Source organism: Mustelus asterias, chromosome 2, assembly GCF_964213995.1.
Source record: "Mustelus asterias chromosome 2, sMusAst1.hap1.1, whole genome shotgun sequence".
In the NCBI taxonomy this organism is placed as follows: Eukaryota; Metazoa; Chordata; class Chondrichthyes; order Carcharhiniformes; family Triakidae; genus Mustelus; species Mustelus asterias.
The window spans coordinates 65,279,713-65,300,092 of record NC_135802.1 but is presented as its reverse complement, the minus strand read 5'-3'; the positions used below and the strand labels follow the sequence as shown (position 1 = coordinate 65,300,092).

The following is a 20,380-nucleotide window of genomic DNA, read 5'->3' as shown; positions in this document are numbered from 1 at the left end:
TGGCTCAACGGTCCTGCTGCTGGGGAACCCGTCACAGGGTGTCAACTTTGGTGGTACCAGAGGATCCTGCCAATGAAAAGGGCCATAAAATCCCATCCAGAGAGACAAGATTGATCCATCAAAATTGGCCTTTTCATGCTATTAAAAATTACTTACCTTGGAACATCTACATCAACTCGACTTTCCCACACTATCCCCTTTTTTGATACCCCTATGTGTCCAAAAATATTTTGATCTCATTCCTGAATATATTCACAGTCTTCTGAGGTAAGGAATTCTAAGGATTCACATCCTTGTGAGTGAAGAAGTTTTTCCTGATCTCAGTCTTATCTGGTTGATTCCTTATTCTGAGACTATCAGGCTGATCTTACCAAAATCATTCGAAGTGCCGAACAAGCATGCAAACAGGAAAGAGTCTCATTCATTTTTGGGCGAGCTCCCACACACAATCGTATGGTGTGTCATGCAAAATAAGAGGCTAAGTGTGATTCATGCCAGTAGGGGGAGTGGATTGAGTCTATTCTTGCCGGGAAGCCGGCTGCTGACTGCGAGGGGCACTGTTGTGCATGCTTCTTGATCTCGCAGTGTACTGCGCACAAGTGTACATCGTACATTGAGAGATCTGTCACTGCCCCCAGCCCTATGGATATTGCCCCACCACACCCTCCACCATCCCCTGGACATTGCTCCCCCTCTAATTGCTGGCCTATCTGGCCAATCATTGGCTTTCCCGGCCGATCATTGGCCTTCCCGGCCGATCGTTGGCCTCCCCCGCTGATTGCTGTCCCAATACATACCCCCCGGCCAATTGCTGCCTTGATACTTCCATCCCCTGGTCGATTGCAGCTCTGATACCATGACCACCACCTCCCGTCCTGCCCGGCTTAACAGGGCCGGTAAGAATGCGAGAGGTGAGAAACTGGGCGCAAACCTGTTTTTTGCCTCTTTCTCCATCTTGCCGGCTCGCCGGCGTGGTGAGCTGGTAAGGTGGCCCCCTTGGTTTCTAGTTATGGATTCACCAGCCAGGGGAAACAGCTTCTCAGCAATTATCCTGTCAAACCCTCTAAGAATTTTTATACTTTTCAATGAGGTCACCTTTCTTTCTTCTAAACTCCTAAGAATATTGGTCCATTCTATTCAATCTCTCCTGGTGGAACAGCCTTCTGGTTCCAGTGGTGAACCTTCATTGCACTACCTTTAAAACAAGTATATTCTTAGATAAGAAGCCAAAAAGTGGAATTAGCATCCCAGGTATGATCCCACTAAAACCCTACATACTGCAGCAAGACTTCCTTTCTCCTATACGCTAACCTCCTTGCTATACAGGCTAACACACCATTTGCCTGCATGTTAACTTTCTGTGATTTGTATGCAAGGACACCCAAGTCTCTCTGAATACCAAAATTTACAAGTCTCTCACTTTTTAAAACATGTTCTGTTTTTCCATTTTTCCTACTTATTCCCATGTTCTCCATTTTGCCACAATTGTTGAAGTTTGAGAATTCAATGAAGACATTGCTCCATATTATCATGTAGCCCTACTTGTGAATGCTAAAGAAATAAAAAGATGACAAACCTAAAAGCAGCTCCTCTCACAAGCTCTCTAATCCTCCAGGCTAAACCTGAGGTGAAAGAACTAGCATATAGAGATACAAATTCACCTGCCAAAGTGTCTTATTGCCACATTAGCAAGATTTACCTGAAGACGTAATTCCTTCCCATGTCTACTGATGTTGACGCTATGTGGTTGTCCATTAGCCAAATTTCTATGGTTCAGGTCAATTCTGTAAGGCTCCTTTGTGCCTCCTAGGTTATACCGAATCTGAAGACTTCCTGCAAAAATCAGAAATTATTCTCAGTACTAAATACAAGATCTCTTTTGAAGTACAGCAGACTCTGGCTTGGTAATTTTCTATAAAAATTCCTATTTTCAATAAAGTTAGAGAACAGTTAATTCCATTTCCACTACAGCCTCTCTGTAAAACAGATACAAAATTGAAATAAGTTCCATTGGGCTTCTCCCCGATGATTCAGTGAGCTGAATTTTCATTCCAGGAATTGGAACTAAACATGGGGATCAGTTTTGGGCCCCAAATCCGCATGGTGTGCTTGCCATTAAATTTAAAGGAATAGTCAATTAAAGACCAGCGAATGGGCTCACCATCATGTGGATATGTTCCTAGCCCCATGCCAAGAGGAATTCCCAGTTGGGGCAGGAATGGAACGTTAATAGGTTCCTAATTACATTAATTTTATCCAAATTGGCTGCCTGCTGCTTGTGGGCAGGTGGTCATTCCTGACCCCACCTGGCCTCTCTGAAAATGTCTCAGGATCACTCCACCGGCACAATAGCCGATGGCGCCAAGTTGTGTCCCACCTGCTTCCTATCCTGACCCTAACCTTCTTTGAAAGTTCAGCCAGTGAGTCTATCCTGTGAGTAGGTGAGCCTTACTAACAAGAAAGACGACAGCTTCAACATGTGTTTGTGCTGAATTAGTTGATGGTGATAAGACCCTATCGACCTCAGCATTCAATGGGTTGGAAGAGGAAAATTAGCTAACTACTACTGCTCATTATCCAATAGCTCCTATTGGAAATACATGCATGCAGATATTGTGAGAGAATGGGTATAGGCCTAACTATGCCATTCGCTCCTTATTGACATTCATTATCAAGAATCAGACATCAACCATGGGTAATTAGACCAGTTTTGGAAGACATTTCAGGCCTATGGAACCATAGGGTATCACAGCGTAACATTTTCTGAAAAGGAAAGGGCACCATGGGGATGGGAGGTGGAAGTGGTGGGGGATCACACTTCAAATACAAAACAGACATGAAAATGATCTAAAAGCAAGATGCTGGAAATCCGAAATAACAACAGAAAATGCTGGAAAAACTCAGCAGGTCTGGCAGCCTCTGTGGAGAGATAAAATAGAGTTAACATGTTGAATTTGTATAACTATTCTTCTGAAAACGGTCCTACTTGCTTCCTTCAGTGGTGGGCTTCACATAGGGGGCAATTTTCCAAACATTTTTCCAATAGTGTCATAACAGCATGAAAACAGGAATCCTCTGTGCCGGTCTTTTGGGCAAACATGATACTACAATCTTCCGGCACTCTGTTAATTTCTATGTCAGCCGGGAGCTTTGCGCTGGTGGGAGCGGTGGGGCACAGCATAAGTACGCCAGTGAAGCCAGCTTTAGAGCACGCGGGCACCATTGCGCAAAGCGCCCAGGTCTGACAGTGAACTGGGAGATCTCCTCCGAGCTCGCTCCTCCCAGGTTCATCAGAACCCTCACCCCCTCCCATATCATCAACGGCATTATTACCTCCCATACCAATACGGGTTGCTGGCATCAGGACCCTCCTGATAAGACCCCTGACGGACCGCCAACCTGCCCCCCCATCACAACCCCCTCAGATACCCACCCCTGCATGTCCCCACTTGCAGAGCTCCCCCTTGTCCAGCTCCTCCCTTCCATAGGCTGTCTGCCTGCATATCACCCAATCATTGTACATAGCCATAAGACCATAAGACATAGGAGCGGAAGTAAGGCCATTCGGCCCATCGAGTCCACTCCACCATTCAATCATGGTTGATTTCAACTCCATTTACCCGCTCTCTCCCCCCGTCATAGCCCAATGCCAAAGGCCTCACCCCCATTCAGGCCCCACCCTCTTGACACTGCCCCTGGCTCACTTATGGTACCCAATCGGGCACTGCCAGGGTGCCAGGTGGGCAGTGCCCTTCAGGCAATGCCCAGCCAATCCCCCAACCGCCCCCCCCGACCCCCCCCCCCCCCCCCCCCCAGGTGCTTCAATAGCCCTCGATCCTCCTGGCATGGCCGTGGCGGCACTGCTGCCTCACACCGCCAAGCACCTGGGTTCGATTCCAGCCATGGATCACTGTCTGTGTGGAGTTTGCACATTCTCCCAGTGTCTGTATGGGCTTTCCGGGTGCTCCGATTTCCTCCCACAATCTAAAAATGTGCAGGTTAGGTGGATTGGCCATGCTAAATTGCCCTTTAGTGTCTCAGGATGTGTTGGAATGGGGGGATTAGCAAACTAAATATGTGGGGTTACAAGGATAGGGCCTGGGTGGGATGCTCTGTTGGAGAGTTGGGGCAAGCTCGATGGACCGAATGACCTCCTGCTGTAATGAAGGGATTCTTTGGCGCTGGTTCCCACTACTGCAGAGCAGTCGTGATTCTCACTGGCGAAAGGTGGGAGGCAGCATCCATGAGGGCGGAAGCAGCCGTGCCAATCCCGGTAAGTGGATGTTAATGTCGGCAATCCTATGTTAATAGGTTTCATGCCATTTCTGAGCGTGAAGCCGTTCATGCCGGTAAAAAAGGGCCAGGAAGATAGCAATCTGATCTGTGCCCTGCACGAATTGGATTCTTGGCCTCTCCTGCTATCTTCCTGGCTCGTCATGCTGATTGACAGGCATGGCGAGCTGATAAGATAGTACCCTTCATCTCTTCCAGCATCTGACCATCATACGCAGTTCACAGAACTGGAACAGCTGTTCGATTTTTCGAGAGTCCTGTTTCCTTTTTAAACTACAGAAGATAGATCCAAACAATTCATTTTGGAATTGCCTCTGGGCTAATAAAAGCCATCAGAGAAAGTGGTATCATATCCAGGCTAACTTGTAAACAGGCAAACAGATTTCATAGTCAGCAAATCATTCAGCAAAGAAGGAGGCCATCTGGCTCATTATGTCTGTGCTGAATTTTTGTAAGAGCGATCCAATTAGTTCCACTTTATCCTCTTTTCCCACCGCCCTGCATCCTTTTTCTTTTCAAGTATGTATCCAATTATTTTTTTTAAAGTTACGATTGAATCTGCTTCCGCTGCCCAGAAAATAAATTCTAATTTCTCCATCCCCATTTCCTTTTACAATGTTAAATTTTGTTGTTATCTAACTTCCTGCCAATGAAAACAGTTTCTCCCTGTCTGCTCTATCAAAATGCCCACATCATTTTGTACACTTCTATTAATTTTTCCCTTAACATTGTCTATTTGAGGACGACTACCCCAGCTTCTTTAGTTTTTTCACATAACTGAAGTCCCTCATTTTTGTTACTATCCTTATAAATTTCCTTAATATCCCCTATATTTTGTGGCATGGCATTTATTGAAACTTACCCATTGCACTTGAATTCGTGTTCAAATTTTTTATATTGCTAAGTAGATAACCCAGATAAACAGTTGAGATAAAAGCTGCTGTATAGCAGACAAAGATGACTTGAAGAAGACAAACAGGCTTGGACAAATCCTATTTTTTCAGTTTCTGCTTTATGGATTTATCTCTCTGTTTCGCTGCAGGAAAGAAGAGGCCTATGGAGAATAGCAGGGAATGGGTTAGCAGGGAGTGACATACAGAGGTCAGTATAATACCTTGCAGTAAGGATTTTCTGCTGCAGTAGAAACCTAGCTGCTTCTTCCTACACTTTGAATTAAACTTACATTTCCTTATTTCTCCAGGTTACTTACATCGGATGCCATTCAGTCTAATTAGTCCATGCTGACGTTTGTGCGCCACTTGAGCCTCTTCCCAACTTTCCTCATCTAAATCCCATCCCTCATATGCTTGTCCAGCTAGTATCTTCCTTTTAAATGCACCTGTTAACATATATCGCACTGTGCATGCTAATATAATACAATAAGAGAATTATATTCCTTGGAGAACTCCAGGTTTATCAGTAGGAAATAGTACTGCCCTTTTGTTTCATAAAAATTCACATCAGTCTGGTTGCCACTATAATAATATTATCCTGCTGTGTCTGTGGTGCAGACAAAACCTCCAGAGGAAGTCACTCTCAAGAAAGGAAAACTGTATAACCAGGCTGCAATTAGAAAATGGTATTCTTTGAATGAGTTAAAGAAACAACAAATATGATACAAATAATTTACTGTAAAATATATAATTATTTCAGGGACATTTCAAAGAATTAAAAGTGAGGTAAAGTTTGGTAAATTCTGCAATTCCCATTTTAAACTTGACTAAACCTGGCTTTGACCGTGTTCTTGTTTGTTGTTGACTACGTAAGGCACATTCATTTGTTGGATAGCAGGTACAACTTTCTTCCTGATCATTTTATATTCACACAGCTATCCATATGATATATAACCCATATCCTGTTTCCAATTCCTTTTCAGAGTTATGAAGGAGGTACTGCAATGTTAGTCAGTGGTAAAACAACCAGAGAGCTGGGAGGTTGGTAGTATCATACTTTAGCTATCATATTGTTCATTTTTCTCATGCTGTTATTTATAGCAGCTGTAAAGGGACCTCTGAAGGCTCCAAATTTGAGAAATCATACATTAGATTTCCCTTAAGGTAGGTTTTTTGACTTGTGCAATTTTAAGTGGCAAAATGGAAGTCAAATGGAAACATTCATTTAATTCATGTTTGTTAATATAAAAATGACATGAGTTAAATCAATATCCAGAGTTACACACATCAATCCAGCGTTCGTCAGCATGTTAAGTTAGCTCTATCATGCTGACTAATTCCTCCAAAGTAGTTACTCTAATAATGCTGTCAATTATCAACATTGAAACTATTAAAAAGCTGCTCTAAGTGCCCAATCAGCCCGGTGAAACCTGGTGGACTGATAGCCAGGCAAGAGGAGCTGCCCTCCTTTTTGGGCACCCTTGCCAATTGGATGCCCCATAAACCATCTTCCTCCATCATTTCCTCTCCTCTCTGCCATGTCCAGCCTGACCCCCACCTCCCTACTGGGGCCTGCTAGTCTGGTCCCAGCAAGACACTGGACTTACCTTTGTCCAGGCTCTATTGGCTTCTCTTCCTTGGACAATGTTGCACTCCGAACCATGACCATTACTCCTGGTGGTGTTGCTGGCATAAGAGAGCTGCGGGCAATTTGATTGGCCAGAAACTCTCGAAGGTGGGCCTCCCTGCCCGATAAAGAGGAAAAGCCCACCTCAAGCCAATTAATGGTCCGACAGCTGTTAAATACCAACCGGGTGAGCTGGCCAAGCAGATATGGGATCATCCCCAACTTTGACAATGAAAAAGCCATAATGTTTGTACTCATCCCATGTACTCTCTTTATTTGGGCATCATCATTTAACACACAGTCACACTTGCCGCTACACATTGCTGCTACTAAATTAAGTTTCATAAGATCCAGACTGCAGAGCTCCATAATTTTGATATAACTTATGCACGGGAGGAAATTAATTTTGTCTTGATCACCCTTGAATCACAGAGATCCATTCCTATCGTAGGTCTTTTGTTGTTACAGCTCCTTATTTGCAATATGTCCTGTTATTAATTGTCATTTTATAAAGTATTTATTTGTACTCTAATTCTTAAGAAATTTCACTGAACAACTGAATACTCTATGACTTGATTAACATTGTTTTCAATTGCACTCTTACAAATGAAAAGTCCCTGTGGAGGCTTGTGTGGAGTATAAATACTGGTATGGACTATTTGGGCCAAATGTCCTGTTTCTACACTGTAACCCAATTTTCCATTCATTAACTTTTGTGGGCGGCAGTTCCCTGGCCTCCCTTACAGGTTTACACTCTTTACCATCTGATTTTGCTGTATTTGCAATGCTGGGGAATCCAATAGCAAGAGTTTTAACAACACCAGGTTAAAATCCAACAGGTTTATTTGGTAGCAAATACCATCAGCTTTCGGAGCGCTGCTCCTTCGTCAGATGGAGTGGCATCATGAATCCAATAGCCTCAGGCTCAATTAGTCATTTTCTGCATGTATTATAATTACTTCTTTTGCACTTTTAAAAGCTACAAAGCAAGTTCAACATTGAAATAGTTATTATTTGCTAAGCCTTCCCCACTTACTACAGTTCCTTTGTACCTTCAGTGAATCAGAACATTCACAGCTCAAGAACCCTGAGGCCCTTTAAAAACAAGAATTGACAGATTGGTCAATATCTTATTATTACTTTGCCGGTAAACCAAACTGCCTTCTGGCTTCTGTCTCAGATGATCAACAAATAGATGAGACTAAATTGTGGCTAACCAACTGAGAACCTACACAATGATCTTTGATTCTCCTGTTAGTGCTGTGTGTAGCATCCCTTCACTCAAATTTTAGTTCCCAGCAAAGTTTATATAATCTGGTCAAAACAATATACAAATGCATTGGAGAAAAGACCATTCATCACCTCATTTGCTTCTGCCATGAGACCATACATCTACGTTGCAGCTGAATGGACTCTCCTCAGTTTAAAGCCTCTCTTGAACATAGATATTTAAGGAGAAAAGAGTTTATTGAGGTTTGAAAGTGAAAATGAATTGAGGACTGCATAAATTGTCATCCACATCGTCAGTGATCTGCAGACTCTGGCATAATTCTCTCTTCTCCAAACCACTAGATCTTGCATTACTTTCTTAAGTTCTCCATACAATTTCCACCCTACAGGTGGCCCAAAAGATTCCCTTCTTTTTCTCCCTTCGGTCTTTTTCTTTTAATCCGTCTTCTTATTGCGTCTTACAATATCCCATTGGGCACATACGCAACCCAATGAATTTGCCTCTTTCTGATCCATTTAATTACATTCTTCTTATGTCATTGTCCACATCAGTTCATTACTTGTCTTGCCTATTCACTTTGCTTTTTTCAAACCCACATCTCGAAGTTCTCCAGAAGTCTGATCTCCTCTTTCTCCAGTGTGCATATTCCAGCATCATGCAGCACCATACTCCAGATCAAAGTCATCACTAATATTTTCTTCCTATTCAGGGGAATTGCAGGGGAATATTTTGCATGCCAGTATTTCCAGATGAGAGTCAGTGAGCGTTCAAACTGCACTTCAAAGTTGCCCCATGGGCACTGGAGATTAGTTGAAATAGTGCTGCTCTACTCTTGGCTCCTGCCTCATGGCTTCTGTTGCCATGCTTGAATATCAAGCAGTGCAACACACTAAAGGAATCAAAGGTGCTAACTGGAAGCAACTCTGAATGAAAGAGGCCTATCTGCCTGTATAAATACATTTCATTGATGCCTGAACCTGAGTTGGGAGCTACAGCAAATTCCAGTTTTACAACAAGTTTGTGAAATTGGGAAATTCTGCCCAAAGAATGCAGCAAAGTTCAATTCCCTGAGGCAACAACATCATTTAATGGGTGCAAGGTGTCCCTGGCAAAAGGCTGTCAGTCTGAATTAAAAAGTAGGAGTAGGGAGGAGAGAGAGGAGAAAAATTCTAGTGTGACTAGATTCTGGGATGGGGGTGAAGAGAGTATGAGCATGAAGTGGTCACTTCTTGACTTTTTGGCTAAGATCAAGTATCAGATCAAGCCCAAGATGGGCGCAATGCCTTTTCTTGTCAGCTTGGATCTTGTTTGTTTCTCTTGTGGGAACAATTTGAATTTGGTTTTTGGAGCAAGCTAGAATGGATTTGGGTTTGCCCAGTCAATTCTGAGCATTGGTTTTGTAACTTTAAGGATAGAGTAAAAAAAATTTAAAATTAGCATGAAGTTGGTGGAGTGAAAGGATGAGGAGGGGAAAGGTTCCAGCAGAAATTGTAAGAAGAAAAGTACTATCCCAAACCATGGGACAAAAACAAGTGCATAAAGTTGCTAATAGGACCTAGGAAATTGGAGAACAGTACCTGTGCCAATTAAATGGAGAGGAATGCCAAAATAAATTGGGAAGGGTAGAGTAGAAGCATCAGTGTGAACTAGAGATGATAGGACTGAAAAGGTTTCCAATAGGAACTGGGGGTGATAGTTTACGAGAGCAAATTGCGAGATAAGCTATGAGTTGGGGCAGGAGTAGGGCAAGAAGATTATCAGCATAAATAGGGGGTGGAGGAGGGGGAACAATTTAACAACAAAGGGTGCTGATACATATCCACAAATTCTTCACAGGACATGGGAGTAAAGGTCCTGTACTCTTTGCCACAACATTCGCTATATAAGTGATGGAACGTTGAGCATATCTGCAAATTAGGTTGAAACTAACACATGTACACAATGTGTGTTCAATATAACTACATACTGTTAGGCTGTTTGCATGTCAATGGTGTTTTTAAAACTGTTGATCAGCTTTTACTAATTTTCTATTTGATATATCTGAGAACTAACTGGGGTTGCGAAGGTTAGGCCTCGGACCTAGTCCAACCTGTCACTGAATACAATGGAGGGGAAATCAGCCTCATGCTGGACATACCTTTTAACCAAACTGGGACCCTTGAATTCAACAATCTGTGATGAGTTTGATATATGATATTGGACTTGGTGACCAGCACTTTGCAAGTTTCTCCATTTCGATTTGCTCTGGAATGAAATATCGTGGAGGCTGGACATGAGGATATATGTTGAAATGTTCAGCACTCAATGCCTTCTAAAATTGAATTGCATTGAGGGAAGCATTCACATCTCGGGCTTACCACCTCTGATATGTAGGGCGATTCTGCCTGAACAAACAACAGGAAGATTACCATACTCTAAGAAGACATACTATACTGTTTTACCTGGTTATATTTCACTATTACTTATGTGCACATTTGGCGATGCCCAAGCCTTGATTTTGTCAACTTATGTATAGATTCCCTGGACTTAGACATGTGAATTGAGTTCATACAAGGAAACAGTGCGCATTCCATACTGGAAAACAGAAATGTGTGAATTTCTCAGTGGTTTACGTTCGAGAATCTTCAATATTTGGATGAGTTTTGGACAAGTCAGATATTCAGCTGACTCCAAGATATTGTTTAATGAGGATATTTATACATTGACTTTAAACATGCAAATGTTTCTACGAAGACATATCCCACAATGTAAGTTTAGAGTCGAAGTCATATATAGCTGGTCATAGCTTTTGAATATTACATGTTCAAAACAGAATTAACAAATATCAAGGTAAGGAATGTGTTCCATAATTCTCAAATTGCACATGTGGCACCTGTGGTTTATTTGTTTTAAAATTATAAGCGGTGATATGAAGTAGGATACCTTACCATTATGTTTCAGAATCACAGCCATGTAATCCGGTGAGTAGGTGCTGATGTACAAGAGGATGCTGGGAGTGTTGGTAGTGCTGAAACTGAAAACCAGATCCTCTTTGGTCAAAGTAAGGTTGGAGTTTGCTGGTTGTGATGAACTCTTGAAGTCTTTCGGACTGTCCTCAGATGACTGGAAGCTGTAACGTATCCAGGTCCCAGCCTCAAAGAACCCACCGACATCTGCAAAGTGATTGATATTAGCAAGAACTTCATGAAAATAATTCACTCTCAGAGGAAACAAAGATCATCGGCATTCTACTACAGATACAGAATCCATATGGTTAACAGTGCAATGACAAATACTGTGATTGTACTTTGTAGTTCCTGTACTACTGACAGCTCTTACTTGAGCAGCTCATTAGATGACAGGGGTTAAACACAGATAATGAGTTTAGGTTTATGCTCATGTTGACTGCTTAGTCCCGTAGCTCCTAAAGCAACGCAAGAGGTCTCTTTTTTATTGAAGAGGAGCTCCAAAGCAAAAGTCACAAAGCCAACAGTGATTCCACGAACGACAGGCATAAAGGTTACAAATGGCTTCTTCGTTCATATGGAAACAGACAGACTGGGTTCATTGCCCTCCAGAGCTCCATATTGCAGACCTTTTGCGTTACAAGACTAATGTGGAAGTTGGACAAATAGCTATGTGGCTACTATAGAAGCCAATAATCTAGATTAGATATCCGATCTGTAGACTGCCAGGAAGGTCACACATATTAATCACATAGCTACAAAAAATGGGCTTAGATATGTGGCAACTAATTGAATACACCTGCAGCACTAAAGTGAAGATCAGCTATAGCATCCTGTAAGCCTGACACTGTTTCATCTGCCAGGAAAAGGCACAAACACCAGGGCATATTTTCCCTTTTGCATTTGGATATAAAGGATCAGTTGGGCGAAACAACATTGAGCAGAATGGATCACAAATACATAACAGAGCCGCTCTGAGTTTGATCTATGCAGTGTGCCCTATTATCTGTCACACTCCAATGCAATAAGAAGAAAATCTGCCCATGTAGTGATGACTGGAGGCACAAACCTGTCACAACCTTTTCAACAGCAGACAATTTGAATTGTTCAAGTTGAAGGTTCTATTCTATTAAGCGCAGGCCTGAATTTTTGCTTTTGTGTCAGGATCACTGATTTGGGAAAATTCCTGGCTCTGCAAACACGATTCCTGACAAAAAGCTCCTGCTCCAGACATTCAGATTTTTATTTCAGAGGAGCGGGCTTTAACGGGAGTCAGATCACCCCACCTCAAAACAAGTGGGGAGACAACCACAAGGAACAGCCGGTTTTGTGAAAGGCTGACCTTGATACTCCGCCACTTCTAAGGAAAAATAATTAAAACAAAAAAAGCCATCTAGCCCTCACACATCCCACATACTGCCTATGCCCCATGTTACCCATCCATCCCCACGGTCCCTCATGCCATCCTTGTCAACCTATGCCTTTTAATAGCACCTATGCCAACCTATGAACCTTGATCAATTCCCATGGCCTGTTGAGCCCTTCTGCCAAATACTGCCAACCTATGCCCCTCCATCCACTGGCATTTGCACTTACACGTTCCATGTCAATTCACCCTGTATGCACAATGGCCAGAGCTCAGGGCCCTTGCTAAAGTGAAATAAAGTTGTAAGTGTCTATTTAAAACAATACTCTCATTGATTAAAACCCATTCACTACCATCTAAATTCCTTCAACTACTTAATCCCATGTAAAAACAAAATTTTATTCAAGAATTTAATCTCTAATAAAAAGTAGCATTTGTATTCATAATCTCACAGCATTATGCGTTCTTAGTCAAACTGTGGACTGAAAAGCACCCTATTGTGAAAATGACAGGTTGTGAAATTAATCATGAAGCTCTAATCCTATAATAATGGACTTCAGGCTTATGTTAATAAACAAAGTGAAAAAGCAAACACTAACTTTTTTGAAAAAATGCAGACATTTTTCATTTAAAAGGCAGGAGATTTAAAATCCTTGATAGCTTGACAGCTCCTAGGTGATTTAAATGCTTTGTCAGCTTTACTATCCCAAGGGGATTTAAAGGCCTGACAGCTTGACAGTTTCAATGAGTTTATCCACATTTTATTCAGGTCAACTTGTAATAATCCAAAGGGCACATGACCTCTCCCAAAGTTCACCGTACCTCTACAAAAGGAGTCCCTAGACTTTTCTGAAAGGTTACCTCAGCTTTACAAAAGATTATCCTAACTTTTCAAAGAACATTGATAATTTTAGGCCTTCTCCTGAATAGTGTAAAGTCTTCAAGTTTTAATTCGGACATTCCACTCGTGAAAATTACATCTGTTTGAAGGCAACTGCACTTTTACAGCTGCCCCTGTCAGTCACAGATGTGCAAACCACAATCTGCTACAATTTCCCTCTATCCCCACACCCAAATGTTGGGCCCCGGTTTAGGGGTAGGATTTCTGGAATCGATGTTCCAGCAACACTTTGGCTAAGCCAGAGATCCTCTCCCTTACCCATGAAAATTCAGAGCTCAACATTTATACTCAAATGCATGTTGTAGTAGTAAATTGCATGTGAAAATCCAAGCATTTTTGGTCTTACAGGCAGGAGGGGGTTAATTTAAACAGCACTAATTTCTCCTCTCGCCACCCATCTGAAAGGGGTTTGATTTTTTTCCCTCTTTATAAACGGTGGTGAATTTCCCAACATTTTGCTTTAGATCTGATCCAATTTTCTATGAAAAGCCCCACAGCAAACTTGAGATAGGATGAACTAAAAAGGGTTAGTAGTTTATTACACACACTCAAAATATGAAAGGAGGGTCGCAATGTCGCTTCCAGACTCAGACAGTAAAGAGAAGGATTGGGAAAAAAAAGTTTTACAGTACAGAGACCACCGAGAAAATAAATATTGTTTCACGTGGTGAAACACGTTGGTTCCAGAATACAGAACCAAATGAGCTGTTCCTTCACAGAGGTCAGTGTAATTCATTTTTCTGGTGGTGTTGACTTCACACAATGAGATAGGCATGCAGAGATGAACCTGTTTTATAGGTAATGGTGCAGGATTTCTAACAGAATCAGTGTAGAGGGTGACATGGCAGGTGTTCCAGCTAGGTAGAGCTCCTTGTCTGTGAGCCTGCTTGTTGGATGGTAAACAGCAGACTGAGCTATGTTATATTACTTGTTCCACAAGCCAGAGGTTCATGACACATGATTCCCACCTCTCGACCATTTTTGACAAAGGATATACATCCATTGTCTGAATTCTGAGGACTGTTAAAGGTCTAGCTGTTAGGAATTGAAAGGAAGGTTGTCTTTGCAGTCAATCCATTACCTTCTGGCATCCTAAGTTGGGCTACACAGTACATAGGTGGTCTTCAGTGACTCTTCAGAGATAATGAGGTGTGGGTTTTCCTGAAACTTACAAGTGGCTTCTTCTGTCCCAGAGTCATAGACAGACACCCTTTCAGCCATTTTAAAGGTCTTTGTTCAGTTAAAAAAAATAGAAATAGCAATGAGAAAATATTTTACATATATTATAAAAATATACAGTGTGAGGTCTTGATCCCTGACTGTGGGATTTATCTTGACTCTTGTAAAAATCATAATGGTGTCAGTACACCTAAATTAAACTGAATTCCACTCGTAAATGTTGATCTGACAATCAAACAATATCAATTAATATTTTAATTTTTGAAAACCTTTGAATTAATTACCGCACATTTTGTATCCTTCCGTGCTTATTCCTTTCTTCCTGGCTTGAGAGCACTGATGTCAATTACAGCATCATAATTTCTGCCCTAATTGAGATCTGGTAACAAAAGATATCCTTCAGCACTGCATTGCTTTCCTGTGATTTATATCTGGCATCTCATTCAGCAAATATTAGCTGTGCTCTGTATTTTGCTTTTATCTATATAATAGTACTCGTTCTCGTAATGTAAAAATATTAGAAATATGAATAATTCCTTATTGACTTCAATCTGCTATTATTCAGTTATGCAGCTGAATAGGTCCCAGTAGATCGCGGATCAATTCATGGTCGGATCTAATATCAGAATTACATTTTTGAAAATGGAGATGTCTGTACTGGGCATTGTTCCAATTTATCATAATTTTGTTTGATTTGTACCACAAGATAATGACCTCTTTTGCTTTAGTTATGGTCAATTTATGTGATTTATGGATACCTGCATGCTTAATTAAAATTAAAATGAGATCTCATTATAGCTGTACTTCATTATACATCATCCAGCAACATAGCAGTTTCACCTTAGGTGACAACTGCAAATTAAGTTAAAATGGCTGTGCTGTAGCTGGTGTGCTGGATTTGTAAGACAACACTGGGTACAGATAAATGTCAAGGCACTATTAAAGTGCTCATCAATTTTCCTACAATTGTTTGGAATATGAGTCATTGACTAATTTTCTCCATCCAAAGGAGTTGTAGGTCAATGAGTTCAGTATATATCTTAGTATATAAATGTGGGAAAGGTACAACATAGAGAGAGACTGCCAGATGATGGATGAAAATTCTTCATTGTCAGATACTGTCCAAGGAATGTTTTTTTAAAATCATCCAACAAATGTGTATGTCAACCCATGGTGGCACAGTGGTCAGCACCAGTGCCTCACAGCACCAGGGACCTGGGTACGATTCCCAGCTTGGGTCACTATTTGTGTGGAGTTTGCACATTCTCCCCGTGTCTGCGTGGGTTTCCTTCGGGTGCACTGGTTTCCTCCCACAGTCCGAAAGATGTGCTGCTTAGGTGCATTGGCCAGGCTAAATTCTCCCTCAGTGAACCTGAACAGGCGCCGGAGTGTGGCGAGTAGGGGATTTTCACAGTAACTTCATTGCAGTAACGTAAGCCTACTTGTGACACTAATAAATAAAGATTAAACTTTAAAACAAATGTCTCCGAATCAAAGATTGAAGAGTATATTATACGATTCTTTCACAATGGATCATTTTGCATTTTTTTAGGCAATGCTGCTCCATGGTACCAAACAATTGATGCCATAATGGCTGGGTTTTTTGCGTGAGCTTCTACACCTTGCTGTCAGACTCAAATGTGGATCAGAAGCACACAATTTGTGGGAAGCAATCATTCATTGTGATTTTCCCTGGAGCAGCAATTAATGGCCAGAGTGTGGGCTCACTTCCAAATAAGGACGGATGGACCCTCTAAGTAGAAAGCCAATTAAATGTCTTCTAGCTTGAAAGCAACAGCAGGATGCAAAGGAAAGTGAACAAGGGAGAAGGCACAATGAAATGTAAGGGCCCTCTCTCCAAACTTCCAAAAATAAAATAAAAAGTGGCCTCGACAGCCAGACCATCACTCTGATTGTGGTGAGCATGGGAAGATTTCCAGACCTGCCTGAAGCACTGGTGCCCCACAGGGTGGCAGCTGTCAGACTGTTAAATAGGCCTCTTATCAATTCCAGTACCAAATAAGCAACATTCCTCTTACATACTTAAATGCAACTTTAAGTACAATTAACAACCACAAGTCATAGAATAATTCAATCATAGAATCTCTACAGTGTGAAAGGAGGCCATTCGGCCCATCGAGCCGGCACCGACTCTCCAACAAAGCATTCAACCCAGCGCAATGCCTGTAACCCCATGTACTTACTCCATTAATCCCCCTAACCATCACATCTTGGGAAACTAAAGAGCAATTTAGCATGGACCATCCACCTAACTTGCATATCTTTGGACAGTGGGAGGAAACTGAAGCACCCGGGTGAAACCCATGCAGACACAGGGAGAACGTGCAAACTCCACACAGATAGTCACCCAAGGCCGGAATTGAACCTGGGTCCCTGGCGCCGTGAAGCAGCAGTGATAACCACTGTGTCAACCACTGTGCCACCATGTCACCCACTTTTACACTGTAAAGTCACCATAGTCCCAGATGACCATCGGCTGCTCTCCCCTTTGAAGGGGAGAGCTGAGTGATTTAACCTGAGGATCACCACCTCTCAGGTGAGGGATAAGGTTGAGAAGGTGGGACTTCATGAATAACCTCCGCCAATATGGGAATTAAACCCACGCTGTTAGCAATTCTGCATCATGAACTAGCTGCCCAGCCATCCCAGTTAACTGACCCCTAACTTGCTAGACTTGTCTTGAAATTTTCAGAGAGAGGTAGAATTCCAGAAGCTGAAAAATCCTTCTAACTTCAACCGGGCTTCAGCTGCAAACTAAATTGCTTTCTGCAAAAGCATTTTCTTTCGGCTAAAGACCAAGCTCGGCACATAAACCACATCATGACATGACCCTGTCAATCACTCTAATCAGAAATAAAGTTAACTCTACTTAACAATGAATAATTATCCCACTCTCCTAAAATCTGAGTTGTATTCCTGCCAGACATACTGACTGCCTATAGCATATGCTGAATTTTTAAACATGCCCCATAAAAACAAAAAAGTGTATATATCTGTATCAATTGTACCATCATCATCACATTATTATTGTAGAGCCTCTCACATCTCCCTTTCTCTTCTCTCTCTGATCTTTGTGTTACAGCATAATTCTTTGGACTTGTCACTATTCTGTGTCTCGTCCAAATGGCAAATCTTCACGTGATCAACTCACTTATGGTGATTGTTAGCAAAACTATCTGGTGCACAATAAAACCTCATCCGACATCTACATACCCGTCGGATCTGTCACTGGATTGTAATCAGGAACAGGAATCTCGACAGTTTTTCTCCATCTAACTAGATAGCACTCAAGCCAATTATAACAACTCTATCCCTTCTCTAATGGAAACCCATTAACTTAGTAACTCTATGACCTACCAGGAGAACCTTGACTGGTTTTTGATTGTGTCACTTAAAATATTGCGTGAAAAAAATCATGCGAAACATGTCTTTAATGCAAAACATATTGCTACTGATGAGGAGCTCTGCATGTGGAAAAAAAGAACATATATTATTAATTAGAAACTATCTACTATTGTGTTCAGATATATGGCCTTAACAATTGTAGTTATTATTTGAACACTAATTACAGACTTTAATCACAGTATGCTTCAGTTTTTCTCTTTTAAAATGTCATTTTAATGATTGTTTTTATTCCGATGAGAAAAGCTACAGCCGATTTGACAGAACTTAGATCAGCTATGGCGAAAACAAAGGATCATTGCTGCCTTCAGTTGAATCACAAGATGTTTTACTACCACAGTTCTCTCTTTCTCCACTACTTTTGACATGTAATTCTACCATCAAGTAATTAAGGGATGAGGATCCAAATGACTGGTTCCCCAAAGAGATATACTTTCCTACTCCAACCCAACCCAAAGGCTGAGGACACCCATCTATTTTATGGTATCTTCTGATCAACTCACTTAAACAGGAGGCCTTGTGGTTCAGTGGTAATGCCTCTACCACTGGAGCAGAAGCTCTGGGTTCAAGTCCAACACAGTAAGAAGTTTAACAACACCAGGTTAAAGTCCAACAGGTTTATTTGGTAGCAAATGCCAAGTGGCATTTGCTACCAAATAAACCTGTTGGACTTTAACCTGGTGTTGTTAAACTTCTTACTGTGTTTACCCCAGTCCAACGCCGGCATCTCCACTTCAAGTCCAACACCAGGACTTGTTGGCCACAGGAGCTATGTTCATAACATGAGTCAATAGGCTGACAATAAGCTTGGGAATCTTTCTTCCACTATTCTCCAAAGGGTAGAGAACAGTGTATGGGAGTGAAGACACTAATTTAAAACTAATTTAAAAGTAAATTTTGAGGATGATTGCTAAAACAGTACCAACGTGATGCCTTCTGGAATTTGTTTTTAAAAATGCACCATACCTGTGCACATATGATTAATGTTCTGAGATTATTACAGCAGAAACACTTTAGTCTGGTTCTATTTTCTTCCCAAAGGCTACAACAGCAGCAAATCATTTCTATCGCACATCTACCTGCCACAATGGAGGCATTGAAGGCCATTTAATGTCTAACAATTGGACAGGGACAGCCAAAGTTCTAGGCCTTTGGCCTTCCAAGTACAGAATCCCAACTCCTCTAATACACTACTCCACTTTAGCAGCAAAATAATACAGTTTAATGCTCTTGCCCATTTAAAACAGCAGATCCTTCAACTTATCATGATGCCATGGGAATTCTGTTTATTTTTAAAATATGTAAAGAAGGCAAAGAATTTTACTTTAATTAATAATTAACATTATTGAACATCATTCCCACATGGAAAATCTTGGACTGGCTGTCAAACTTTATTACAATCACAATGATGCGCAGACTGGTTCAATGAGGAGTGCAGGAGAGCATGCCAAGAAAAGCATACCTAAAAGTGAAATGCCAAACTAGTGAATTTGCAACACATGGCCACATGCATGTTAAACAGCAGAAGCAGCATGCAATTGATATAGCTTTGAGGTTCCACAATCAAAGGATCACATCAAAGCTCTGCAGTTCTGCCACATCTAGTTATGAATGGTAATGGACAATTAATTGATTAACTGGAGGGCGAAGCTCAAAATCTCCATCCTCAATAATGATGGAACCCAGCACGTCAGTGCAAAAGACAAAGCTGAAACATTTGCGATCACCTTCAGCCAGAAGTGCTGATTGGGTGTTTGATCTTGGCCTCCTCCTGTGGACCCCAGTCTTCATTCACCCCACATATCAAGAAAAAGCTGGAGGTACAACATCCCAGCTGCGGTACTGAAGACTTGTGCTCCATAACTAGCCACGTCCTAGCCAAACTGTTCCAGTAATGCCACAACAATGGCATCCACCTGACAATGTGAAAAATTATCCAGCTATATCCAGTCCACAAAAAGCAGGACAACTCAAATCCGACCAATTACTGCCCCGTTAGTTAACTCCCAATTGTCTGCAAAGTGATGGAAGGGCTCACTGACAGTGCTATCAAGTGACACTTAGAGCCCGATTTTACCACTCGGGCGCGAAAATGTGGTAAAGTCGGGTGTAAGGCCATTCACGCGATCTGCCCGCCCAACTTTATCAGCATTTCCCCCTTTGCCACTGCGTTCGCCAATCCGGAATCGCGCCGAAATGGACCTGCTGAATAAAAGTCTGTTTCAGGCGCTCCAGCTGCTGAAGAGGTGAGTTCAGAGGTTCCAACTCTGACTCAGATCGGTGGTGGTGGGGGAGTAGGGAGGCGGGTCAGATCATTCTCTGGTGGAGGGGGGAGGGAGGAGGGAGGCCCGATCATTGTCTGGTTGGTGGGAGGAGGGAGGCCCGATCATTGTCTGGTTGGGGGGAAGGAGGGAGGCCCGATCATTGTCTGGTTGGGGGAGAGGAGGAGGGAAGCCCAATCATTGTCTGGTTGCGGGGGAGGGAGAAGGAGGTGGGTCAGATGTACCTGTGGGGGGGGGGGG

At 42.0% G+C, this 20,380-nt stretch overlaps 1 protein-coding gene across 1 annotated transcript in view; it reads right to left on the bottom strand.

Moving 5' to 3' along the window:
- The window catches only part of LOC144508500 (contactin-associated protein-like 2), a 1,535,312-nt gene that overhangs the window by 150,036 nt on the left and 1,364,896 nt on the right, over positions 1-20,380 (bottom strand). Inside the window, exons 20-21 of the mRNA XM_078236477.1 lie at positions 10,972-11,196; positions 1,700-1,833 (exon numbers count right to left, since the gene is read on the bottom strand). Coding sequence (XP_078092603.1) covers positions 1,700-1,833; positions 10,972-11,196 — 359 coding nt within the window. The remainder of the gene's footprint in view (positions 1-1,699; positions 1,834-10,971; positions 11,197-20,380) is intronic.